The 22,041-nt window shown below is 45.7% G+C and overlaps 1 protein-coding gene across 2 annotated transcripts in view; it reads right to left on the bottom strand.

Moving 5' to 3' along the window:
* The window catches only part of ENTPD3 (ectonucleoside triphosphate diphosphohydrolase 3), a 72,015-nt gene that overhangs the window by 22,972 nt on the left and 27,002 nt on the right, over positions 1-22,041 (bottom strand). Inside the window, exons 1-3 of one of the 2 annotated variants that reach the window (XM_006125573.5) lie at positions 15,077-15,616; positions 14,038-14,089; positions 8,909-9,036 (exon numbers count right to left, since the gene is read on the bottom strand). In XM_006125573.5, the coding sequence (XP_006125635.2) occupies positions 8,909-9,036; positions 14,038-14,077 (168 nt within the window). In that variant the 5' untranslated portion in view covers positions 14,078-14,089; positions 15,077-15,616. Of the gene's footprint in view, positions 1-8,908; positions 9,037-14,037; positions 14,090-15,076; positions 15,617-22,041 lie in introns of those variants that run through there. The other variant, XM_089776607.1, reaches the window with a different exon arrangement.

Here is a 22,041-nt window from a genome sequence, read left to right as displayed (position 1 = left end):
ATCACAATGATATCTAAGTAAACAGGATTTCCCTCCCCTTGGGCTTACTCTTTGCCATATATATACACATATAAAGTCTAACTATACAAGACAGATGGGAGAGAGAATGTCACTGAGCTACAGAGAAATTAAGTAGCTTGCCCAAGGTCAAACATGAAATCTATGGCAGATCTGGGAATTAAATCCAGATTTCACCTGTCCTAGTCTGCTGCCTTAACTACCAGATCATTTTTTGCCTCCATTTCTGCTGTTTTGTGTCAAGTGAATGTTTAAGCAGCTGAAAAGATTATTTGTCTGAAGAAAAGAGGATCAGAATTCATGTATCCTCTTTGTGTTAATTCAAAGAAATTTAATTAAAAAACCGCTCTATTCCCTTGCACACCAAAAAACTCTTCTTTTGTTGATATGAAACTCACAATTCACCTGCTCTACTTTTCCCATCTTTGAAAAAGCAAATTAATGCATGGGAAAGGTACCAGCCTGAGAGGTATGGAGAAACAAAGCCTCCATCAGGCCATTTCAGTGCTGAAATCAGAACTTTGAGGACACGAAGGATGTAAAATTTAGATCAATCAACTAATTGAATAGTCAATGTAATTTGCATAGACTATTCAATTAGTTGATAAGGAAGCCTCCACCTTCGAAATGTAGCAAAAATGTGCCGTCTCTTTCTACATTTCAAAGGCAGAAGCACCGCAGGAAGCATGGCCAATGGGGGACAAAAAGTTCCCTGCTAGCCCTGCGCTTTGCTTCTGAAATGTACAAGAGCCTTCCCGGGACTTTTGTACATTTCAAAAGCAGAGAGTTTGAGTCCCGCACTGGCCCTGTGGTCCCAGCGGTGTTTTCGCCTTTGAAATGTACCAAGAACCCTGCTCTTGCTACATTTACCAAGAACTCTGCTCTTGCTACATTTCAAAGGTGGAAGCACTGCCAGTTCCCCACTGCACCCTGCCCCTTACAGAGATGGTGCTGGGGGGAACTGGCTTTTAAGTAGGCTCCCCTCAGCACCAGATCCTGCTCCCCCACTTGCTGCCTCATTCTGATAGAGGCAAAAAGGGGTGGGGAAGCGACTAGTCAAGTCACTAGTGGACTATCCGATAAGCATTTGCTTATCGGATAGTCAACTAGTTGCTTTCATCCCTAGAGGACTTCTCCTCCTCCCTCCCCTTCCCACCACATCTCTTGCCTCTGAGAACTGGAGAGTACTACACAGCTCAGAAGACAGAACAGGGCTTCCTGAAGCTCAGATGCATTATAGGAATGCAGAAAAAATAAGTAAGGAAGTGTTGCTTACTCCTTCCCATAACACAAGAATTAGGGGTCTCCCAATGAAATTAATAGGCAGCAGGTTTGGAACAAACAAGAGGAAGTATTTCTTCACAAAACACAGTAAACCAGTGGAACTCTTTGCTGGAGGATGTTGGAGGCCAAGACTACAAAAGAGTTTTAAAAAATCCAAAACTTTGGCTAGGTCCATCAAAGTCTATCAGCCAGAATGAGTAGGAATGGTGTCCCTAGCCTCTGTTTGCCAGAGCCTGGGACTGGGCAACAGGGAATGCATCACCTATTCTGTTCATTCCTTCTGTCGCACCTGGCATAGACCACTATCAGAAGACAGGATACTGGGATGGGTATGGCTGTTCTTGTAGAAAAAAATTGCCTAGAGCTAGAATGTAATTTGAGTCAAAGGTTAAAAAAAAAAAAAAAAACAGAGCAGCCTCCCAAAAAAATAACCCCCACAAGGCTTTCTCCCTCTTTTTATTGGGATTTTAACCTATCATTTTCCATCAATATTCAACAATATTCAGTAGACTACAGTATATTGTAAGATTAATAAGAGTATCTCTACACTTGCACTCTCTTTCGAAAGAGGGATGCAAATGAAGACATTCGAAATTGCAAATGAAGCTGGGATTTAAATATCGTGCACTTCATTTGCATAATCACGGACCAGTGCTATTTCGAAATAGAACTATTTCAAAATAACAAACGCGGTGTAGATGTGTTATTTCAAGAGAAAACCCTTCTCTCGAAATAACCCTTATTCCTTATAAAATGAGGTTTAACAATTATTTCTATAGAAGGGTTTTCTCTCGAAATAACGCGTCTCCACAGTGTGTTTTATTTCAAAATAGCGCTATAACACAATTATTCAAATGAAGCACGGGATATTTAAATCCCGGCTTCATTTGCAATTTCGAATGTCTTCATTTGCATCCCTCTATTGAAAGAGGGTGCAAGTGTAGACATACCCTAAGAGAGGATAGACAGGCAAAAAAAAAAAATCAGTTCTGCTGCTGTCTCGTGGAAATGTGAAAGAAGAAAGTGATGGTTTGAAGGGGAAAAAAATAGAGTCACAGAAGTGTAGAACTGGAATAGGCCTTGAGAGTTCATCTACTCCAGCCCCCTGTATTCAAGGCAAAAATATGTGATAAATAGACCATTCCTGAAAAGTGTTTGTCTAATCTGTTCTTTAAAATGAGAGATTCCCCAGCCTCCATAGGCGATTTGTTCCAGTGCTTAACGACCCTAACAATTAGAAAGTTTCTCCTAATGTCCAACCTAATCCAGCCATGATGCAATTTAAGTCCATTGTTTCTTGTCCTAGCCTCAGTAGTTAATAAGAATATTTTCCCCTCTTCTTTGTAACATGCTTTTATGTACTTGAAAACTGTTACGTCCCTTCCCCCCAGTCTTCTCCAGACTAAACCCCTTTTTTTTAACCAATCTTTTCTTGTAAGTTATATTTTCTAGACCTAGTTATTAAATAATTTTTGTTTCTCTTCTGGACTTTCTCCAATTTTTTTTTAATCTTCCCTGAAATGTGGCCCACCAAAGTGTACACAATACTCCAGTTGAGGCCTAATCAGTAAAGAGTAGACTGGAATAATTATTTGTCAGTGTTTTACAACACTCCAGCTGACACATCACAGAATGTTTGCCTTTTTTGCAACAGTGTTAGCAACGCTGATTCCTATTTAGTTTGTGATCCATTGTGACCCACATTTCCCATTTTGTATGTGGGAAATTCATTGTTCTTTCCCTAAGTGGAATACTTTGCATTTGTCCTTATTAAATTTCATTTGATTTACTACTGACCATTTCTCCAGTTCATTTTGAATTTTAATCCTATCCTCCAAAGCGCTTGCAATCTCTCCCAACATGGTATCATCCACAAACTTTATTTCCCTAGTTTGTTTATGAAAAGGTCATGCAAGTCAATATCAAAAGCCTTAGTAAAGTCAAAATATATCACATCTACCACTTCCCCCATGGATAAACCTTTTTACCCTGTCAAAGTTAGTTATCTGGCTGGTTGGACATGATTTGTTCTTAACAATCTATGCTGACTAATGTATCACCTTGTCTTCTAGATGTTTGCAAACTGATTGCTTGATTATTTGCTCCATTATCTTTCCAGGCACTGAAGTTAAACTGAGGTTGTCTCCCTGTTGCTACATTTGTAATTCCTCCATCATGCACCTTTTACTATTAGTAGGGGCACCCTCTCATTCATCACTCTGGTTTTACTTTACTAATGCTTGTAACTGATTCTATGGAACTGACCTCACTGTCTGATCTCTTGGGTAATTATTTACTCCTGTGCAAAGTGTGTGTAAAACTACCATTTGGATCTGGTGCCATTTTATACCCACTGTCTGTGAATACAAAAAAAATAACCAAAGTTCAAGGAAATAGTGAACCAGGTCCTCTGTCCCTAACACAGCTGAATGACCTGTTTATTTAGGCCCGTGGTCACCAACCAGTAGATCGTGAGCTACCGGTAGATCTCAGGGGCTCTAAGAGTAGCTCTTGAGCCCTCTCTGAACTGCGCACCTGCGCAGTACATTTACATTAGATTTCCTCATTTGAGGAGCAGCTACTCACTGAGCAACAACACAGGTGAGTAGCTGTGAGGAATGGTGGGAGCTGGGAGGTCGGGAGGGCTGAAACACCCCAGCCAGCTGACTGTGGCTTTCACAGCTGGAGCTAGGCGCAACCTCCCTGGGCTGAGCATAGGGCAGCCGGGCTGGAGGGAAGAGAAGCAGCTGCCTGGCCAGCTGGCCATGGCGCTCAGCCAGGGTGCACCACACTCTACGTGGGCTGGCTCAGAGGAGAAGCTGCCTGGCCAGTTGGCTGTGGCGTTCAGCCCAGAGGAGGCTGAACTGTGCTCCAGCTGATTGGGCGGCTTCTCCTCTGCGCCTGCCCACGTGGAGCTTGGTGGCACCCTGGCTGAGCACCATGGCCAGCTGGCCGGGCAGCTGCTTTTCTTTGCTCTAGCCCGGCTGCCCTGCGGTCAGTCCGGAGGGAGCGCGGGTCGGAGGCTTCCCTCCGTGGCTGGTGTAGGGAACTCCCTGCCCCCAACCTTGTTCCCTCTCCTCTGCCCCAAACTTGTCCCCAGCCCTCCTGGCCCCCCGTTCCCTCTCCCTTGCCCCCCCGACCCCGCTGCAGAAACCTGCCCCCCCCCTACAGAAACTTGTCCCCTGGCACCCTGCCGCCCCTGCAGAAACCAGTTCCTTCTGGCACCCTGTCTCCTACTACAGAAACCTGTCCCCCTGCTCCCCTCTGCAGAAACCTGTCCCCCCCAGCACCCTGTCCCCTGCTGCAGAAACCTGTCCTGGCACCCTGCCCCCTCTCGCCTGCCCCCACTGGCACCCTCTTCCCTGCTCCAGAACCCACTAGCACTCCTCCCCAGTACTGTGTTCCCTGCGCCCAAATGACTTTTCTATGGGTCAGTGACCCCTGACTCAAGGCAGGTTCCCTGCCATGCTCATAAATAAAGACAATGAAGACACTTTTTGTGTTTGACATAGTATTCTATTTAAAAATGAAGCCTGGCCAACAAACCCCCAATTGGGGCCAAGCCCCCATCTGGCCACAACCACTCCTGCACTCCCCCTTCCCCAGACCCTAGATCTGAGCCTATCAAACACTGGAACCTCCTGCCCTCAGCCCCTCACATATCCCAACCCAAATTCCTGCACCCTCACATCTGCAAGCCTGTGGCTTGCTTAGTATCCCAGCACTGCCCAGCCTGGAGCCCCCTCCCCAAGCCAGTGTCCCCTTCTCCACCTCCTCCTGCATCCAGATTTCCTCCCAGAGCTTGCACCTCTCACCCCTTCCCACACCCAAATCCCTCATTCCCACCCCCATCCTGTCTCAACACAGCAAGGGTCCAGCTAGACTGCAGGAGTTTTTCAGGATTCTGGAGATATCCCAGAAAAACTCTTCTGCATCCAGGGTTGCGTTTGTTCTTCCGCTTTTTTAGTGGAAGAGCAAACAGGCTCTTTTGGTCACCCCTATATTCCTCTTTCCACAAGGAATAAGGTGGTTTCCAAAAGAAGGGTTTTTTTCTGACATTTGGTCCAGTGTCGATAGGCCAAATGTTGGAAAAACCTCTTCCTACAGAATAATAATAATAATAAAAAAGCAGCAGTATAAGGATTGGGGATAGCAAGTGATGGAGAGGAGGAGAATAGAGAGGGCGGGGCTTCAAGGAAGGGGCGGGGCGGTAGATCTTGGCTTGTTCTGTCATTTAAAAAGTGATCTTGGGTGTAAAAAGGTTGGAGACCACTGATTTAGGCTATGTCTAGACTACAACTCTTACAATGGCACAGCTGTGCTACAGTAAGGTTGCTTGTGTATCCACTCTTTGCCAGCAGGAGAGAGCTCTCCTGCCCACAAAATTAAGCCAACCCCGCAATAAGCGGTGTTAGCTATCTTGGCAGGAGAACCTTTCTTGCCAATGTAGTACTGTCCACACCAGCACTTTTGCTAGTGAAACTTATGTTCATTGGGGTTGTTTTTTCACATCCCTGGCTGAGTAAATCTTTACCAACAAAAGTAGTTGGGTAGACAAAGTCAAAGACCTGGTCAAATTGGAAAAAGTTGCACTAGTTTAACTCAATTTGAAGTCCATCTAGTTAAACAGATGCAAATCCCTGCAGAAAACATACTTAAGATGGTCAACCCTTGCTTAAATTGGATTAGTTTAAGTTTGGTAATTTTCCAACAAAAGCTAAACTGGTAACAGTTTTAAATACATCCACATTAGGGCCCAGCTCCACTTTAACTGTATGGATTTAGTTAAATCACAGGAACTATAGACAAGGTTTTCTGGAACTAATCAGTCTGAATCCATACAAATATACTCTGCTTACATTTATATATATGCCATTTTCAAAATACATTAAGGACACAAAGAAAATCATGTGCTAAATGGAAAAAAAAAAGATAGTGTGATACCAGAGACAGAACAATAGAAAACATTAGCGTGGAGCAAAATACTTCCTATAGGTACATAGAAACTTTTCCATAAGTACCAAAGTTCGCTATGTGTCAAACATAAGAACAGCCATACTGGGTCAGACCAAAGGTCCATCTAGCCCAGTATCCTGTCTGCCGACAGTGGTCAATACCAGATGCCACAGAGGGAATGAACAGAACAGGTAATCATCAAATGATCCCTCTCCTGTCATCCATTTCCAGCCTCTGACAAACAGGCGAGGCATACCATTCCTACCCATCCTGGCTAATAAGTATTGATGTACCTAACCTCCATGAATGTATCTATTTCTTTTTTGAACACTGTTAAAGCCCTGGTCTTCACAACATCCTCTGGCAAGGAGTTCCACAGGTTGACTGTGCGCTGCATGAAGAAAAACTTCTTTTTGTTTGTTTTAAACCTGCTACCTATTAAAAGCTAGGGTTGTTTACAACACTGAACTTATTTCCATGTAATTTAACTGCAGGATAAATTACTTGATCACTACTCTCATTTCACAATGTTTGAATGAGTCACAAGCCCTTTCAGTGCCTCAATCTATGTGAATAGACTAGTTCGTCCTTCATGAACTACTGAGATGGAAAGAGGATCTGAGGCATCAGTTGACAGGCATGAAATAAGTACTTAATTGGGCAAAAAAATTCACAACAGGACACAGATTGCATAAGACAACAACTTGTGTCTATGTATTATAAAAGTAGGTCTCTGAAGGCGGAGTGCTGTCAATGCTCTATGGAAGAACTACTGTGTAATCACACTGGCTTTAGAGGGTCACATTCTGATGCTTGTTTTAGTTTAATGGACAGTAGTTTAAGATAAAGATGCTTCTGAGGAGGAAACACTTTCTCTAACAATTTCCGTATTTAGTTAAACTAAGTCTAAACTTTAGGATACTCTATGTCCATACTTTCCAATTGTGAATACTACCGGCTTCTCTGTTCACACTGCACCTTCTCCACCACAGAGCCCAATTCTGCAAGGTCGAGTACCTCTCAAGAGACACTGAATCTCCTCCAAACTAAATACAAAGCCCATACCTGTCCTGATTAGGGTGCCCAACTTTCTGATTGCAGAATACTGAACATGCAGCCAATGGGAGCTGCGGCTCCAGCATTTGGGGCGGGGGGCAGAATGCAGAACTTCCCTGGCTATCCCTGTGTTAGTGGCTGCAGGGACATGCCAGCCATTTACAGAAGCCATGTAGAGCTAGCACAGGTAGGGAGTTTGCCTTAGTCCTTCTGTGCTGACAATTGCACTTTTAAAGGCCTAGTCAGCGTCCCTTTTCGACTGGGTGTTCTGGTTGAAAACCAGATGCCGGCAACCCTAGTACTGATGTGCAGACTTGTGGCTGGAACTCCTGAACTCCTAGTATTCAGGCCCTACAAGAAATCCAAGGCCATAGCAGTTGTCTTAGAAACAGCCACTGCTACTCCAATGACACACCCAGCAGGTTCACGGAGGCTGTTAGAACTCAGGAAGCAAATTGGTCATTTCAAAAATGACTTGTGAGGGTCATCACTGAATTCTGAAGTGGTGCAAAGAGAGGAGGGCGGGACAGGGCATCTGCCCCTCCAAGTCGGTTCAGCAAGTTCCCCGAGGACATTATTTCCATGAGGCCAACTGCTTTCAGAGAAGTAGCCGTGTTGTCTATTTGTTTGGCCTTATAGCAGTCACCCTGGGCAAAGCCCTCAGAAAAGGAATCATGATGGGCAACCATGGAAATAGCACTGTAGCCTTAAAGGCACTTTTTAAGCAATAAAGTGGATTGCAACATTTGCTTGAACTAGCACCCTGTAGTACCCATTATCAAAGGGAGCAGCTGGGCAGGACTCTAAAGCACCTCAGGGGCCGTTTCCCATAAACCAGGTAGTAGCTTTAGGAGAGGAAACAGAACACCCCTGGGACCTGATTTCAGGACTTGTCTGGGAGGTAGATTTCCATTGTTTTAGAGATGTATGAATCTGACTGAAGTCTGCACATACCTTCTTTTAATGATCTGGAACCTGCAAACACTGAGCTGATTTTGCAGAGCGTTGCCATTCCCCATTTCAGATTTTCCCCACTCTTTCGTGGAAGGATAATAGAGCTAACAAGTTCTAACCAGTGCGATGGGTATGCCATTATACAGTTATGACCCAAACATGGGCGCCTCACAGGGATTGTATCATGGAGGGCAGAATTCAACCCCTAGGTATGTGATTCACACGCAGATCATTTCTTGAATGAAAGCCATTTTATAATTATTGCCAATAAAACCTCAATCTGGACTGACAAAGAGAAATTTCTCTTATTGCAATTCGGGCTTAAAAGAAGCATTGTCTAGAGCACAAGCTTGGGCATGAAGATTTTTTATGGCAGCTTTGTCACTGGTTTGTTGTGTAACCTTGAGCCATTTACTTATTCTTTCAGCTTCAGTTTTCCCCCCTCTCGTCTATAAAATAAAGACTCTAATGCTTATCTCAAAGGGGCACTGCGAGACTTGAATTAGCTAGCACTTCCCTGTAAAGCATTTTGAGATTGCCATGGGGATGCATAGAAACACACAGCATTATTTTTTCAAAGAACATTTTAGTTTATTTTTTCTGTTTCCCTTAAAAACACACACACACACACACCCCTTACCTTCAGTCCTGGAGAAAGGACCTCTTTGTGCTTGATCTGAACAAGGGTAACAGCAATCACAACAACTATGCTTAAAAGCAGAAATACCAAAGCAATTATGGTTGGAGTTTTGGAGAGCACCTTGAAACCTAAATAGAAAAGAGAAAATTCATGTAAAGGAGTGCAGGGATCATCACTAAGTCAAAGGGTTACACCCTGCAGCCCCTTCTTCGGCAAAAATTCCAGTAATATCAGTTTTGCCTAAGTATGAGCTGCAGGATTTGCCACTAGAAGAGTCTCTATTCCTCTCAGGGCCTTGCTGAAAGATGAATTTTGCCACCATTAATCTAGCCCTGTAACAAACTCTAACTGCAGTTGGTGAGTATCACATACTGCACTATCTAAAACAATTCAGAGACAAGTTAAGCATTGTATAGCAGACATTTTCTAACTAGGTGCTGATGTGTCAGCGAAACACAAGGTAGGTTATATACATGTAATACAGAAAGTATTATTGTGTGGTGCCCAAAGTATGCTGGATACTAACACATGAGTAAGACAAGGTCTCTGCCCTGAACAGTTTATGAACCAAACCTAAGTGTATATGTACAAACTAAGCTTAAAGTTAAGTGTAGCTGTTTTGTGCATGAAAGGCAATGCTCTCTCCAGGCTCCACTGGAAATGTTCACTAGGGAGTTCAAGGAGAAGGATTTGTACTGGTTTTTCATTTTAATTTCTACTAACCCTTTAACTCTGCATGCAGAGGTGGCCCTTGCTGGGCAGATCTCACCTCACTGCCCTCACGCATTTCAGTGCCATGAGACAGCAACCTCACCCTTCCCCTGTGAAAGACTATAGGATGAGGTGTGGAGAAAGTAGGCTGGAATGGAGTGGGCAGGCTGTGAACAGGGCTAAGGGTGGTAAGAAAGCTGCGCTGTGATCTAGGGAGGAAAGCTGGAAGGGTTAACTTCTCCCAGGATCCCACAGTGCAAGCTTCCCACACTGCCTAAGCTTCACACTGACCCCCCAAAATCAATCATTCCCGAGACTATATCCTCCCACTGCATTCATTACAAAATAAATACACACTTGTCTTAACAATGAAGACCAAGAATTAAAACTTTGGGAAATGTGTGTGATAGTTTTCTTTTTCCCCCTTGAAAACACTTTGACATAAGCAGCAGGTGCAGCCCATCATGTATGTTACATCATGCAAGCCGAAAGGGGCTCTGCTCAAAAGAAAGAGCTTAGAAGTTTATTATAGTACAAATGTCAGAAGCACTGTGCACCGATACCATCCAGGCCCTGCTCTTTGAATTAAGTGGGACCGCTCACACGAGTAAAACAACCAGGATTTTGGCTGCAAAGGCTACACAAGGACATCGGCCTGGCTACAGAAGTGTTAGCAGGGCCAGACTGGTGATTCTGAAGGTGCAGTAGCTCTAAAATCTTCTGGTGTGACATGATAAATGGGGAAATGGCAGAGATAGAGCCCTACAACTGTGTGGATATCCACTTTATATTCACAAGTATCTGCATACTAATTTTGCATCTGTGCACGGCTCTAGGCAGAGGGTTAAAGGATACTTAGAGGTCAAAGGGGTCCATGGAAGACAAGAATGTAGGGGAATATTGCAGCTGTGGGAAATTGAAATGGAATGTGAGAAGGGCATATTATAACTCTGAATTTCCAATATTTGTACGTTTTCCTATGTCCATGTTCTGACTGCCAGTGATTTCGCAATAGAAACTTCTTTAGGACTCTGTTGTGCCCTGTAGGCCCAGCCAGGCACTGGGAGCAGCACCATCCCAGGGAGGGCACACCTGTCATTTCAAGTCTTCAGAAAATACAGTCAACTCCTGTATTATGCAGGGTTAACTGCCACACCACAGTGTGGAGCGTGGCCAAGAGCACAGTACTGTCTCTTCACACCCCCTTGGGGACAATATGCACAGTGGCGGTACCTACGTGGTAGCCTCATCTCAAAAAAGATATAGTGGCATTGGAGTAGGCTCAGAAAAGGGCAAAAAAATTATTAGGGGTTTAGGTCCCATATGAAGGAGAAATTAAGAAGACTTGGACTTTTCAGCTTAGATAAAAGGAGACTAAGGGGGGATATAATAGAGGTCTATAAAATCATGACTGGCGTGGAAAATGTAAATAAAGAAAAGTTATTTACTTATTCCCACAATATAAAAACTAGGGGTCACCAAATTAAATTAATAGGCGGCAGGTTTAAACCAAACAAAGGGAAGTTTTTCTTCACTCAGTGCACAGTCAACCCGTGGAACTCCTTGCCAGAGGATGTGATGAAGACTAGGACTTCAACAGGGTTCAAAAAAGAGCTAGATAGATTCATGGAGGTTAGGTCCATCAATGGCTATTAGCCAGGATGGGTAGGAATGGTGTTCCTGGCCTCTGTCTGGAAATGGGTGACAGGAGTGGAATCATATGATGATTACCTGTTGTGTTTCCCTCTGGGGCATCTCGTATTGGCCACTATTGGCAGACAGGGTTCTGGGTTAGATGGACGTATGGTCTGACCCAGTCTGGCTGTTCTTATGTTCTATGGGGAACAGTCCCTGTAAGCCCCCTGAGTGCAGGGACAGCATTGTTACAAGCCCCACACAGTACATGCAAATGATGGAAAAGTTTCCTTACTCACTATACCCAAACCAAGCACTCACTCAGAGGCATGTCAATGAATTGAGACTAACATTTTCAATATCTTGTGCACTCATAAGTTCTCAAGTTTCTTTATACTGAAACTCTTAACGACCTTAATATGTTAAAGGTCAGCCTCTCACTTCAGTTAATTTTCATTACCACTAATCATAATGAGATTTCTGCATGAAAATCATTAAGCTACTACTAATCACAATAATAGTGGATTTCCTGACTGTACCATATGTTGCTTTATTGTCTTGAGGGAAATTGTGAAATTCAGGAAAATGAGTATTGTATGGGAAACGTGAGCGTGATAGGACAAAACTCTAGTTTTATATCAGAAATATCTGTAGTTACCTAGAGGTCAGTCCCTTTTTAGAACCTATGCTTAATGGTCATTAACGTTATGGAAATTATTCACATACATTGGTTTGAAAACAGACTTCATGCAAGATTGAAAAGCCAGTTCTAACAATCCATCTGGGAACAATAGCTATTGGGGGATAAGACATAACACATTCTTCTCCATGCAGAATTTATAATTTTGTAGCTTTCTGTGATCATAGGATAGCGTACAACTGACAGTTATACAGAGCTAGATTTCTAATACATATCTTTTCCACGAGGAGTAACAGTAGTTCAGAATAGGAAGCCTAATCCGAACTACCTAGTTCGTGCCACGTGTAGCCGCGGGCACGGAGTCCAAACTAGCGGACATTTAAAAATGGCGGCGCCCGGCAATATGCAAATGAAGCCCGGGAATTTCAAATCCAGGGCTTCATTTGCAACTCTGGTTGCCTACATTAACCACCCTAGTTCGAACTAGGGTGCTAGTGTAGACATACCCTTATAGAATGGAAGGGACTAAGTCATTATGAAAGAGTAAATGATCAAGACAAATTAATCAATATTTGTACAGAACTTTGAAGGTGTCAAGCCCTATTAAAGTGCAAATCAGTATTATTATTATTACTTCAGAGCACCTACTAAAATTATGAAATATTGTTGTTCTGCTATAGCCTTTTCAGCAGGGAGCAATGCACTCTAATGCCTATATATTTCAGGAAACCATACATTTCTATGTGCCAAACCCTGGTTCTTTTGAAGTCAATTGTAAAAATGTCATTGACTTTACCGCAAGGTTCCCTCTACGCTGCGTGGCAGCACAGCCCCGCAGCTGCTTCACGAATCTCGCCCAGGGTTTAAGGGATGCCCTGCACAGAGTTGCTGGGCTGGGGGTGGGGCATTTCTCCCTCACTTACAGCGGCAGCTCCCTGCTGAGGACAGAGCATTGAGCCAGTTGGTTCATTAAGCAGCTGTGGGGTCATGCCGTTGTGCAGCTTAGAGGGAACCTTGCTTTACTGGTACCAGGATTTGACCCTATCTAAAAGGACTTCACTTTTCTCCTTGAAGAGATTTGTGAAGAGTATTATGCAAATTAACATCATCTGTCACATTCCTCTTTTAATCTAGTGTCACTCCCAGGTAAGACAATTTCCTTAGAACGTAATTTATAAATCTAGGCCTTTTGCCTTCCTGTTTTTCCCTTTGATTTTTTCATAACCTCTGTTCCTTGTTTCCTGCTCCCCCTCCTTTTTTTTCTTCCCCCTTCTCCCCTATTTATTTTGGGTCTGCACATCCTAACTCAACACTCCGGTCATCTGAAGAAGTGGGCTGTGCCCACGAAAGCTCATGATACCATCTATGTGTTTTGTTAGTCTATAAAGTGCTACCAGACCAGTTTTTGTTTTTTAAGTTTATCCTGTACAGACTAACTCGGTTACCCCCTGGATGCCCTCATGAAGTTAGCTACATCTTTTTTAATTACATTAGCTGAACTGTGCAAGAGCCTAGAAGACTTCATGTCAGTGGAACAGAAGCACAAGGACATACTTTTCTCACAGTTACACTCAGGCAACCCCCGATCCCAATTAGTCAGACACACACAGTGAGAGAACAAAATTCATCCCAGTATTTAAGTTGCAGGAGGGGTTAACTTGGCCTGTTGACTTCCACAACACTGCATAAATGTAAGTGAGAGCAGATTTTGGCTCATTCTAGCTAACTTGGTGGATTTTAGGCAAAGAGCCAACAACATTATTTAAAAAGATGTTGATGGAATATTAAAGTGCCGTTGCTCTTCATTACTAAAAACAACAACATTCTGGCACAAGTTATAAAATAAATACAGGCGACTTTCAGTCCCTATTAAATTAAATTAAATTAAATTAAATACAATGGACCACACAGGAATACATTGGAAGGAAAGAACATTTTCCCCTTTCATATAGCTTATTGTACATAAAAAGAATCACTTTCTGCAAAGGAAAAATGACTCTAACCTCTCCATGACACTGAAATATAAAAGTTAAATATACATCTATATGTGTGTGTATGTGTGTATGTGTACACATATTATGAAATGAATCTCATCTTAATAACTGACTTGAAACAGCTATGCCAACCTATTTTAAGTACTAACCTGTTTGCTGACAGGGCTGGCGGGAAAGTACTGTAAACATCTTTTTTCCAATCTGTACAATGGGAGAAATAGACATATTTTTAACATTAAAAAAATAATAACTTGTGGTCTCAACTTGAAAGTGTTGCCACAAAATGCAGGGATGGGACTACCTATAACCTTACAATATAGAATTTTTAAATTCCTTAGCTTTTGTTTGCAAAACCATGTATAGGCCCCTGTATTCCAATTGGGGGGGAGGGGAGGGACAGCAGGCAGAAAGAAAATAGTTTCAAGGGTGGGGAGTCCATCCACAATGTACTAAAATTTGTGGCTGAATCTCAAGACCTTCTCCTGACCCACCCATCCCTAATACACAGCTTTACTAGCTAGAACCTTATTAGGAAAGGTTCAAGTGTATAGGCCATGTAAAACAAACAGCAAAAAAGTGTGCAGGTGTCATTCCACAAAAAGAGAAGAAGCTGCAAAAACGTCCAAACATATGAGCACCCTCACACACACACACACACCCTCACACACACACACACACACACATACACACACACACACACCCTTGATTCTGCAAGCATATCGCCAGCTGTGATCACAGAACACAATAAGGAGCTTTCCTAACTATGTGCCTGTGTCTGAAAGGATACTCATAGCATCATTCCCCAAGATCTTAAATGGAGCTTTTAAAAAATAACCTACCTAGCAGAAGCTTTCTGACATGGTTCCCCTCTCCTTGGCCTTTGCTCTGCCTCAATCCCCGTTCTCCAGCTCCTGTCTACACATATGTCACCTGACACATCCTACCACTAGCTTGTGTGTGTACACACAGGTGCGCGCTACCTCTAGCTGTGTGTACACACACACACGCAGGCTACCACTACCGTATGTGTGTACACACCAATACACACACACTCTACCTTATGTGTGTACACACACAAACACTACCGCTAGCTTATGAGTGTACACACACACACACACACACACACACACACACACACACACACACACACACTCTACCACTATCTTATGTGAGTACACACACACTTACCGCTGGCGATGTGGCACGGGCGGGCTGCTGCACAGCTCCGGCTGGCTCCTTGCTGACCGTGCCCGGGAGGGACGGGACCCAGCCCGACTCGCAGCGCGGGGCAGAGGCTGGCAGGGGGGGGAGGCGCGCAAGCAGCTCGGCGCGGCTGGGAGGCGGCCGGCTGCGCTATAAAGCCCGGGGCACCGGCTGGCCCCTCCCCTGCCTCCTGCGGAGCTGCCGCCGCCGGGAGCCTCGCGCGCTCCCCTCCCTGGCGCAGGGCAGAGCAGGGAGCGGGGCCGGTGCCCGGCTCCCACCCGCCCCGCTCGGCTCACCTGAGCCCGGCCCCGTGGAGGCGGGAAGCTCCCGCCCGCCGCAGCATCCCGCGCCGGGGCTGGGCGCGCAGCGAGCCGGGCTAATTGAAACTCGGGGCAAACCCGCGTCACCCGGCCGGCCGGGGAACCCTCTCCCGCCCTCTGCGGGCTGGCTCCCACCGCCGCCTGGCAATCCCGCCCTGGCAGCGCGCGGCGGGGCGGCGCCCGGCTCCTCATGCCCGCGGAACAAGGGGCTCTCTTCAGCCACCCCCCGAGCCCCCTGTCAGCCCCAACCCCGCTCCCCTCCAGAGCCCAGCCACAGAGGGACTGGGAGGCTCCCACGCCCTGGGATGTGATTGCTAGTTGCTAAAACTGGTTTGAGGGATGCCAGTCCTGTTGTGCCAGTCCAACCGCACCGAGAGCGAAGCGCTCCAGGCCCGCCAGTGACTCGGCAAGTCCTGCAGCCCGGCCAAAACAGGATGGGAGGGAGAAAACAACCCCTCCTGCCCAGCCACTGGGGCAGTGGTAGGGAGAGGAGGGGTTTCTCCTGTCTGACGGCTCCACGGGTTCGCTCATGCCACTTTTCAAGCCCTGCACAGGAAATAGGGTCCTAACTTCTTTGCTTCTTCCCCAAGCCTGCTCAGGCCCCTTCAGCACCATGCCCTGCTTTCTCAGGGATCCTTCACTTTCCCACCTCTCAGCTCCTCAGCCCATTTTGGCCTTCCTCAGCCTATAGCCCTTCTGCTCCTCTTCAGTTCCTCCCTCAGCTGCTCTCTCCCTGGGGCTTTTCTTCCACTTGACCATCCTAGCCATCTTCCACCTGTAGAGTGTAGCTTCATCTGGCACTTTCCATCCATTCTGCCCTTCCTCCAATCTTCCCGTCACCACCTGACTACCGGACCACCTCCCACTATAACCAGCCAGGCCCATTGACCTAGGAGGGGGAAGGAGGCAACTGTCCCAATGCCCAAAGGGGTCTTGGGGCCCCGTCCCTTTAATTTGCTGTCGGAGCCCAGCATGGCACACTGAAGACCCCTAGGTGGTCTGTCCAGACAGTGCTGAGGGAGAGGGAATGGTGTGGTCTGGGTGGCACTGTGGACCAGCTGTCCCCCCTTCCTCCCAAAACCCCACCCCTTCCAGAAGCATTGAGCCACCGTCCTCCCACCTTGCCCAATGGAACAACACATCTGTTGGCTCACATGTACCCAACCCTTCTGTCATCTCCTGGCTGCTGCTCCACTCTTATTCACTTCCCTCTATCCCTCTTTCTAGTTGCCACTTCGGCACCCCTTTCTCCTGGTCCAATTGCCCTCTGTTTAATGCATCCAATCCCATTGGCTTCATAGAGTTTGTTCCTGTGAAGAAGAATTTTACCCATACACTTATTTAAAGCTACAGATTAACTGATTTTGCTGACGACTAAGGAAAAGTGAACGTGCTTGGGCTGTAGTTATCTCGTGTAAACATTTGCAATGAAAAACCAGTGCACTGTCTTTGCAGCTTCACAGGCACAAAGTGCTATGATCAGTTGCTAAACTATAGATATGAAAACGACATAAGCAAAATAATTATTGTGTGCAAATTAACTCAATGTGGTTATTACAACACAGGTACACCAGGTAATTGTATTATACTCCCTCACACATACAGGACAGGATCATCATTAAGGCTTTGATTATGTCATGAAGTCATGGAATCTGTGACTTCTTGACCTCCATGGCATTTTTTGACCCTCGGCTGGGGCTGTCAGCAGGCAGCCCTGTGCTGCATTTCTCTGCCCCTGCTGGCAGCAGGCCCTCAGCAGCTCCTTAATTCTGGGCACCCCACAGGTGGCAGCTCTGAGCCACCACAGGTGGCGGAGGACGCCTAACAACTCCAGCCACTGTAGGTGAGAAGGGGACTCTCTATGGACTGCGGGGCTCCCTGCAGCTGCTCAGCAATGGCGGGTAAGGAGGGAACCCCACAGTCAGAGCTGTCCTGTCCATAGGCTGGTTCGGAGCGGCCACCCTGGCCCCGTGATGTGAGGAGGCCTCGCAGTGGCCACTTCAACCATCCTATGGATGGGTATGGCATGGGGAAATAGCAGGGCTCACCTACCTTCCTGTATTCAGTGGGGTGGCAGGAGCTGGCTTGGCCCAGCAGCCTGCTCTGCTCTGCCCCACCACTGTCTCACAGCCAGCTGCACTCAGTTTCTCCATGGCAGCAGGAAGCAGAAAGCATCTCCGCCAGGGCACTCTGCTTCCCACCACCGCAGAGAGGTGAAGCACAGCAGGCCGTGAGGGCGGCGGGGCACAGTGGAACTCAGCAGGCAGCCAGGCCGCTCTGGCTCTCACGGCCTGGGGAATGTAGAGGGGAGGGAGGTGACCCCTGCTGTCACCCCGCACCTGGCCTCTAGTAATCTCCAGGCTTGGGGGAGGGCCAAGGAGGTGGAGCAAGGGTGGAAAGGGGAATGTCAGGGACAGAGCAGGGGCTTAAGGGAAGGAGTAAAGCAGGAGTGGGGAGAGGTGGAGCAGAAGCAGGGCCAACAGGGGGGTTTCCCTATGTCTGGAGCACTGGGGGGATTGCCTATGCCTCCCTCGGGACAGCCCTCCTGTGGTAAGGAGTTCCACAGGTTGACTATGTGCTGTATGAAGAAGAACTTTCGCTTATTAGTATTAAACCTGCTGCCCATCAATTTCATTTGGTGTCCTCTAGTCCTTCTGTTATGGGAACTAATGAAGAACTTTTCTTTATTCACCCTCTCCACACCACTCATGATTTTATAGACCTCTATCATATCCCCCTCAGCCTCCTCTTTTCTAAGCTGAAAAGTCCCAGTCTCTTTAGCCTCTCTTCATATGGGACCTGTTCCAAACCCCTAATCATTTTAGTTGCCCTTTTCTGCACCCTTTTCAAGGCCAAAATATTTTTTTTGAGGTGAGGAGACCACATCTGTACACTGTACTGAAGATATGGCTTACCATAGTCTTATACTTCCCTTCCTCCTCCTTCCCCTGGCTTCCCCCTTCCAGCTCCCTCCTCCCAGGTTTCCCCCTCCCCTCTCCCACCCTCTCTCTTCCCCTTTCCCACCTCCTTTTCCCAGTCTCCCTAGAGGTTAATCAACCCCCCTCCCCTCGGTTTTGTTAAATAAAGAGAGTTTCTATTTTTGAACACACGTGTCCTTTATTTTTTACATCAGGAAGGGGGGCTAGGGAAGGGTAAGTGGAAGGAGGTGAGGGAGGAATGGGGCACGAGCCCCCAATGGGGAGTACTGGGGTGGCTCTGCGGGCTCCTCGGGGTGGAAGCCCTCCTGCAGGGCCTCCTGGATCCTGACAGCCCCCTAATTGATCCCCCCGGATGGCAGCCTGCGGCAAGTGCAGCCAGGCTGATGGCCGAGTGCTGTGATGTGCCGAGTGTGGGCACTCAGGGCACTCCAAGACAGGACTGCTTTGCTGTCCCTCATCGAGGTAGACAAGCAAGTGGGGAACCCTAAGAACTGTCTGTCCAGGGTGGGGGTAGGGTCCCTTTAAGCACAGCCTTCAGCTAGCCTGAGGCAGCAGCTCCACACTCTAAGTCCTAACCTGATGCCCTGCCAGCACTGGTTCTGGCCAGCCTTAACTTCAGTTCAGGTCCACTCAATGTGGACATGCTATTTCGAATTAGCAAAACGCTAATTTGAATTAGTTTTTAGGTCTGGATGCACTAATTCGAAATAGCTTAGTTCGAATTAACTAAATCGAATTAAGTTAGTTTGAATTAGTGCTGTAGTGTAGACATACCCTAAGCTAGTAAAGAAGAGAGGATAGACAGTCAGGCTATGTCTAGACTGCAGGCTTCTTTCGAAAGAGGCTTTCGAAAGATACTTTCGAAAGAGCCTCTTTCGAAAGAGAGCGTCTAGACTGCACGGAGAAATTTCAAAAAAGCGGCTTGCTTTTTCGAAAGAAAGCATCCAGTGAGTCTGGATGCTCTCTTTTGAAGAAGCCCTATTTACATTGAAAAACGCCTTCTTTCGAAAGAGGAACTTTCGAAAGAAGGCGTTCTTCCTCGTGAAATGAGGTTTACCGCCATCGAAAGAAAAGCCGCGTTCTTTCGAATTAATTTCGAAAGAACGCGGCTTGAGTCTGGACGCAGGGGAAGTTTTTTCGAAAAAAGGCTACTTTTTTCGAAAAAAACCCCTGAGTCTGGACACAGCCTCATAGAGTACAGGTAGGAACTGAAACAATCAAACTTTCACTTGCTTGAGCATCTGAGGAAGTGCGCTGTAGCTCACGAAAGCTTATGCGCCAATACCCGGCCTAATCAATGTTTTTGTCTTTAAAGTGCCACCAGACTCCTTGTTGTTTTTATGTATATGTATGAAATCTAATGCCTGAGGTTAAATGAAGATATTAGTAAAACAGGCATCACTGAAAGTTGGTGGAATAACGATAATCAATGGAACATGGTCAGGGCTGCTGACAGGGCAGGCAAAGGAGTCAGCTACCCTGGGGCCTCGGGTTCCCAGACACCGCTGCTACTGCTGCAATAGCAGCTGGAGCTCTGGGGTCTTTAAATTGCTGATGAAGCCCCAGACATTGTGGTCCAAGCAGCACAGAAGGGCTGGTTTAGACAAGCTAGCCCCCAGCTCCACCCTCCCCCTTCTGCCCACGGTCCTGGCCCTTCCAAGAGGGCCCAGATTCAGTCCCCCCTCTTTCCCAGGGGCCCAGCATTTCTGTTCTTGGCTCTGGACATGGCAAATACATGGGTACAAAATATATGGGAATGACAGAGTAGGTCATGTTGGTGAGGGAATAGCACTATATGTAAAAGAAATGAGAATCCATGATAGTAAAAATCTTAAATGAATCAAACAGAACCATAAAATTGCTATGGATAGAAATTCCATACTTGAATAATAAGAGTTCAGTTGTAGGAATATACTACTGACCACCTGGTCAGGATGGTGACAATGACTGTGAAATGCTCAGGGAGATGAGAGAGGCTACAAAAGCAACAACAAAATCAATAATAATGGGGATGTTAACTATCACCAAGTTGTCTGGTCACTTCAGAACACAACACTGAGATAAAATTTCTAGACACCATAGAAAAATGGAACTAGCTTGGGAAAAGCTAGTCCTGGAACCCACAACAGAATAGGCAATTCTTAATTTAGCACTTATTTAGGGAAAAGAGGAATGACTTTTTTCTTGTGGATATAAGTGTCTCCATGATGGTTTTTCCTGCTAGGAGCATTTTGAATGAAACAGTGTAGAGTAGAGTGGGATTTTAAAAGTCCTTTAAAGAATGCACCACTTTCCTTCCTTACCCTTGGAAAAAGCCTTTAAAAATGACTTTAAATAACCCAAAGAACAACTCTTCAAAGGAGACTTGACTGGCTTATGGCTACTGCTCCATTTCTGAAGTATTGTTGAAACTAAGTTATATGGAGTAGCAATCAACTGGACCAAGTGTAGCAACCAAGTGTGTAAATCAGGATAGAAAAAAAAGACTGGTGCCCAAATATAATTCTCGTCCTTATCAAGCTGCGCATCCTAAGCACCTATTTACTTTTCAGTCTGAGAGGAAAATTCTCTCTTTCAGAGCAAATTATATAGGCCATTTGGGAGGTGATGACCCAGAGCCCTGGCAGGCAAGAGCCACTAGGATCAGCTATTTCTTTATCATTCAAATGGATTTGGGGTCATGGCTGATACCCCAGCTACCATGTAAAATGCTTCCCCGTGACCATTTGCAGAATTTTGCAAAATTTTTAAATATTGTGTACAGAATTTTAATTTTTGGTTTTGAATGCCCTCAGGAATATGGGGTGCTGGGTAGTTGTGTGTTGGGGGGGGTATAAGAGAGGCACTGGGCAGTGGGTGGGAGGTCTCGAGGCATCGGAATTTGTGGTGGAGATCCCTGGGTGCGGGGCCAGTGGGCATGAGGGATGCTGGGTATAAGGGGGTGGAGGGTACTGGTCAAGCAGGTGGTGTGACAGGCATGCTGACAGCACAGCACTGGGAAGTGCAGGAGTTAGAGGTGAAGGTAACAAAATACAGGTATTGGGGCTCAAGCGTCATAGTGTAGGGTTAGGGTGCAGGGGTTAGTGCCAAAAGGGGTGTCAGATTGCGATACAGAGGTTGGGGAGCCCATAGGAGCCAAGGGAAATGGAGGGACATGATGCTCAAGCGGTGCAGGGGTGCAAAAATACAAGTTCGCCTAAGCCAGCCCTGCAGTCAATGACTTTTTATATTACTTTGTATATTATGTACACTGAAATGTAGTACAATATTTATATTCCAACAGGTTTATTTTATAATTATATGCTAAAAATGAGAAACCTGCAGGTACACAAGATAAATCAGACTTCTGCAAGGGGTGCAATAATCTGGAAAGGTTGAGAACTATTGTGTAAGTGGGCAAAAAAGAAAGTCACCATGTCTAAATGACAAAGTTAAAGAGATAGAGAGACAACTCCCTGGTCTACACTAGGAAGTTATTTTGAAATAAGGAGTGTTATTTCAAAATCCTCCTTATTTTAAAACAACAAGGGGAGCATCTACACTACCAAGACCATTATTTCAAAATAATGGGCTGATTATTTCAAAACAAAAACTCCTGCTTTCCATGAGGAATAATGCTTATTTTGAAATAGTTATTTCAAAATAGCGTTAGTGTGGATGCTCCACTGCTGCTACTCTGAAATAACTGCTC

The sequence above is a fragment of the Pelodiscus sinensis genome, chromosome 2 (genome assembly GCF_052426305.1).
Source record: "Pelodiscus sinensis isolate ZL-2025 chromosome 2, ASM5242630v1, whole genome shotgun sequence".
NCBI lineage: Eukaryota > Metazoa > Chordata > Testudines > Trionychidae > Pelodiscus > Pelodiscus sinensis.
This window is presented reverse-complemented; position numbering and strand designations above follow the sequence as displayed.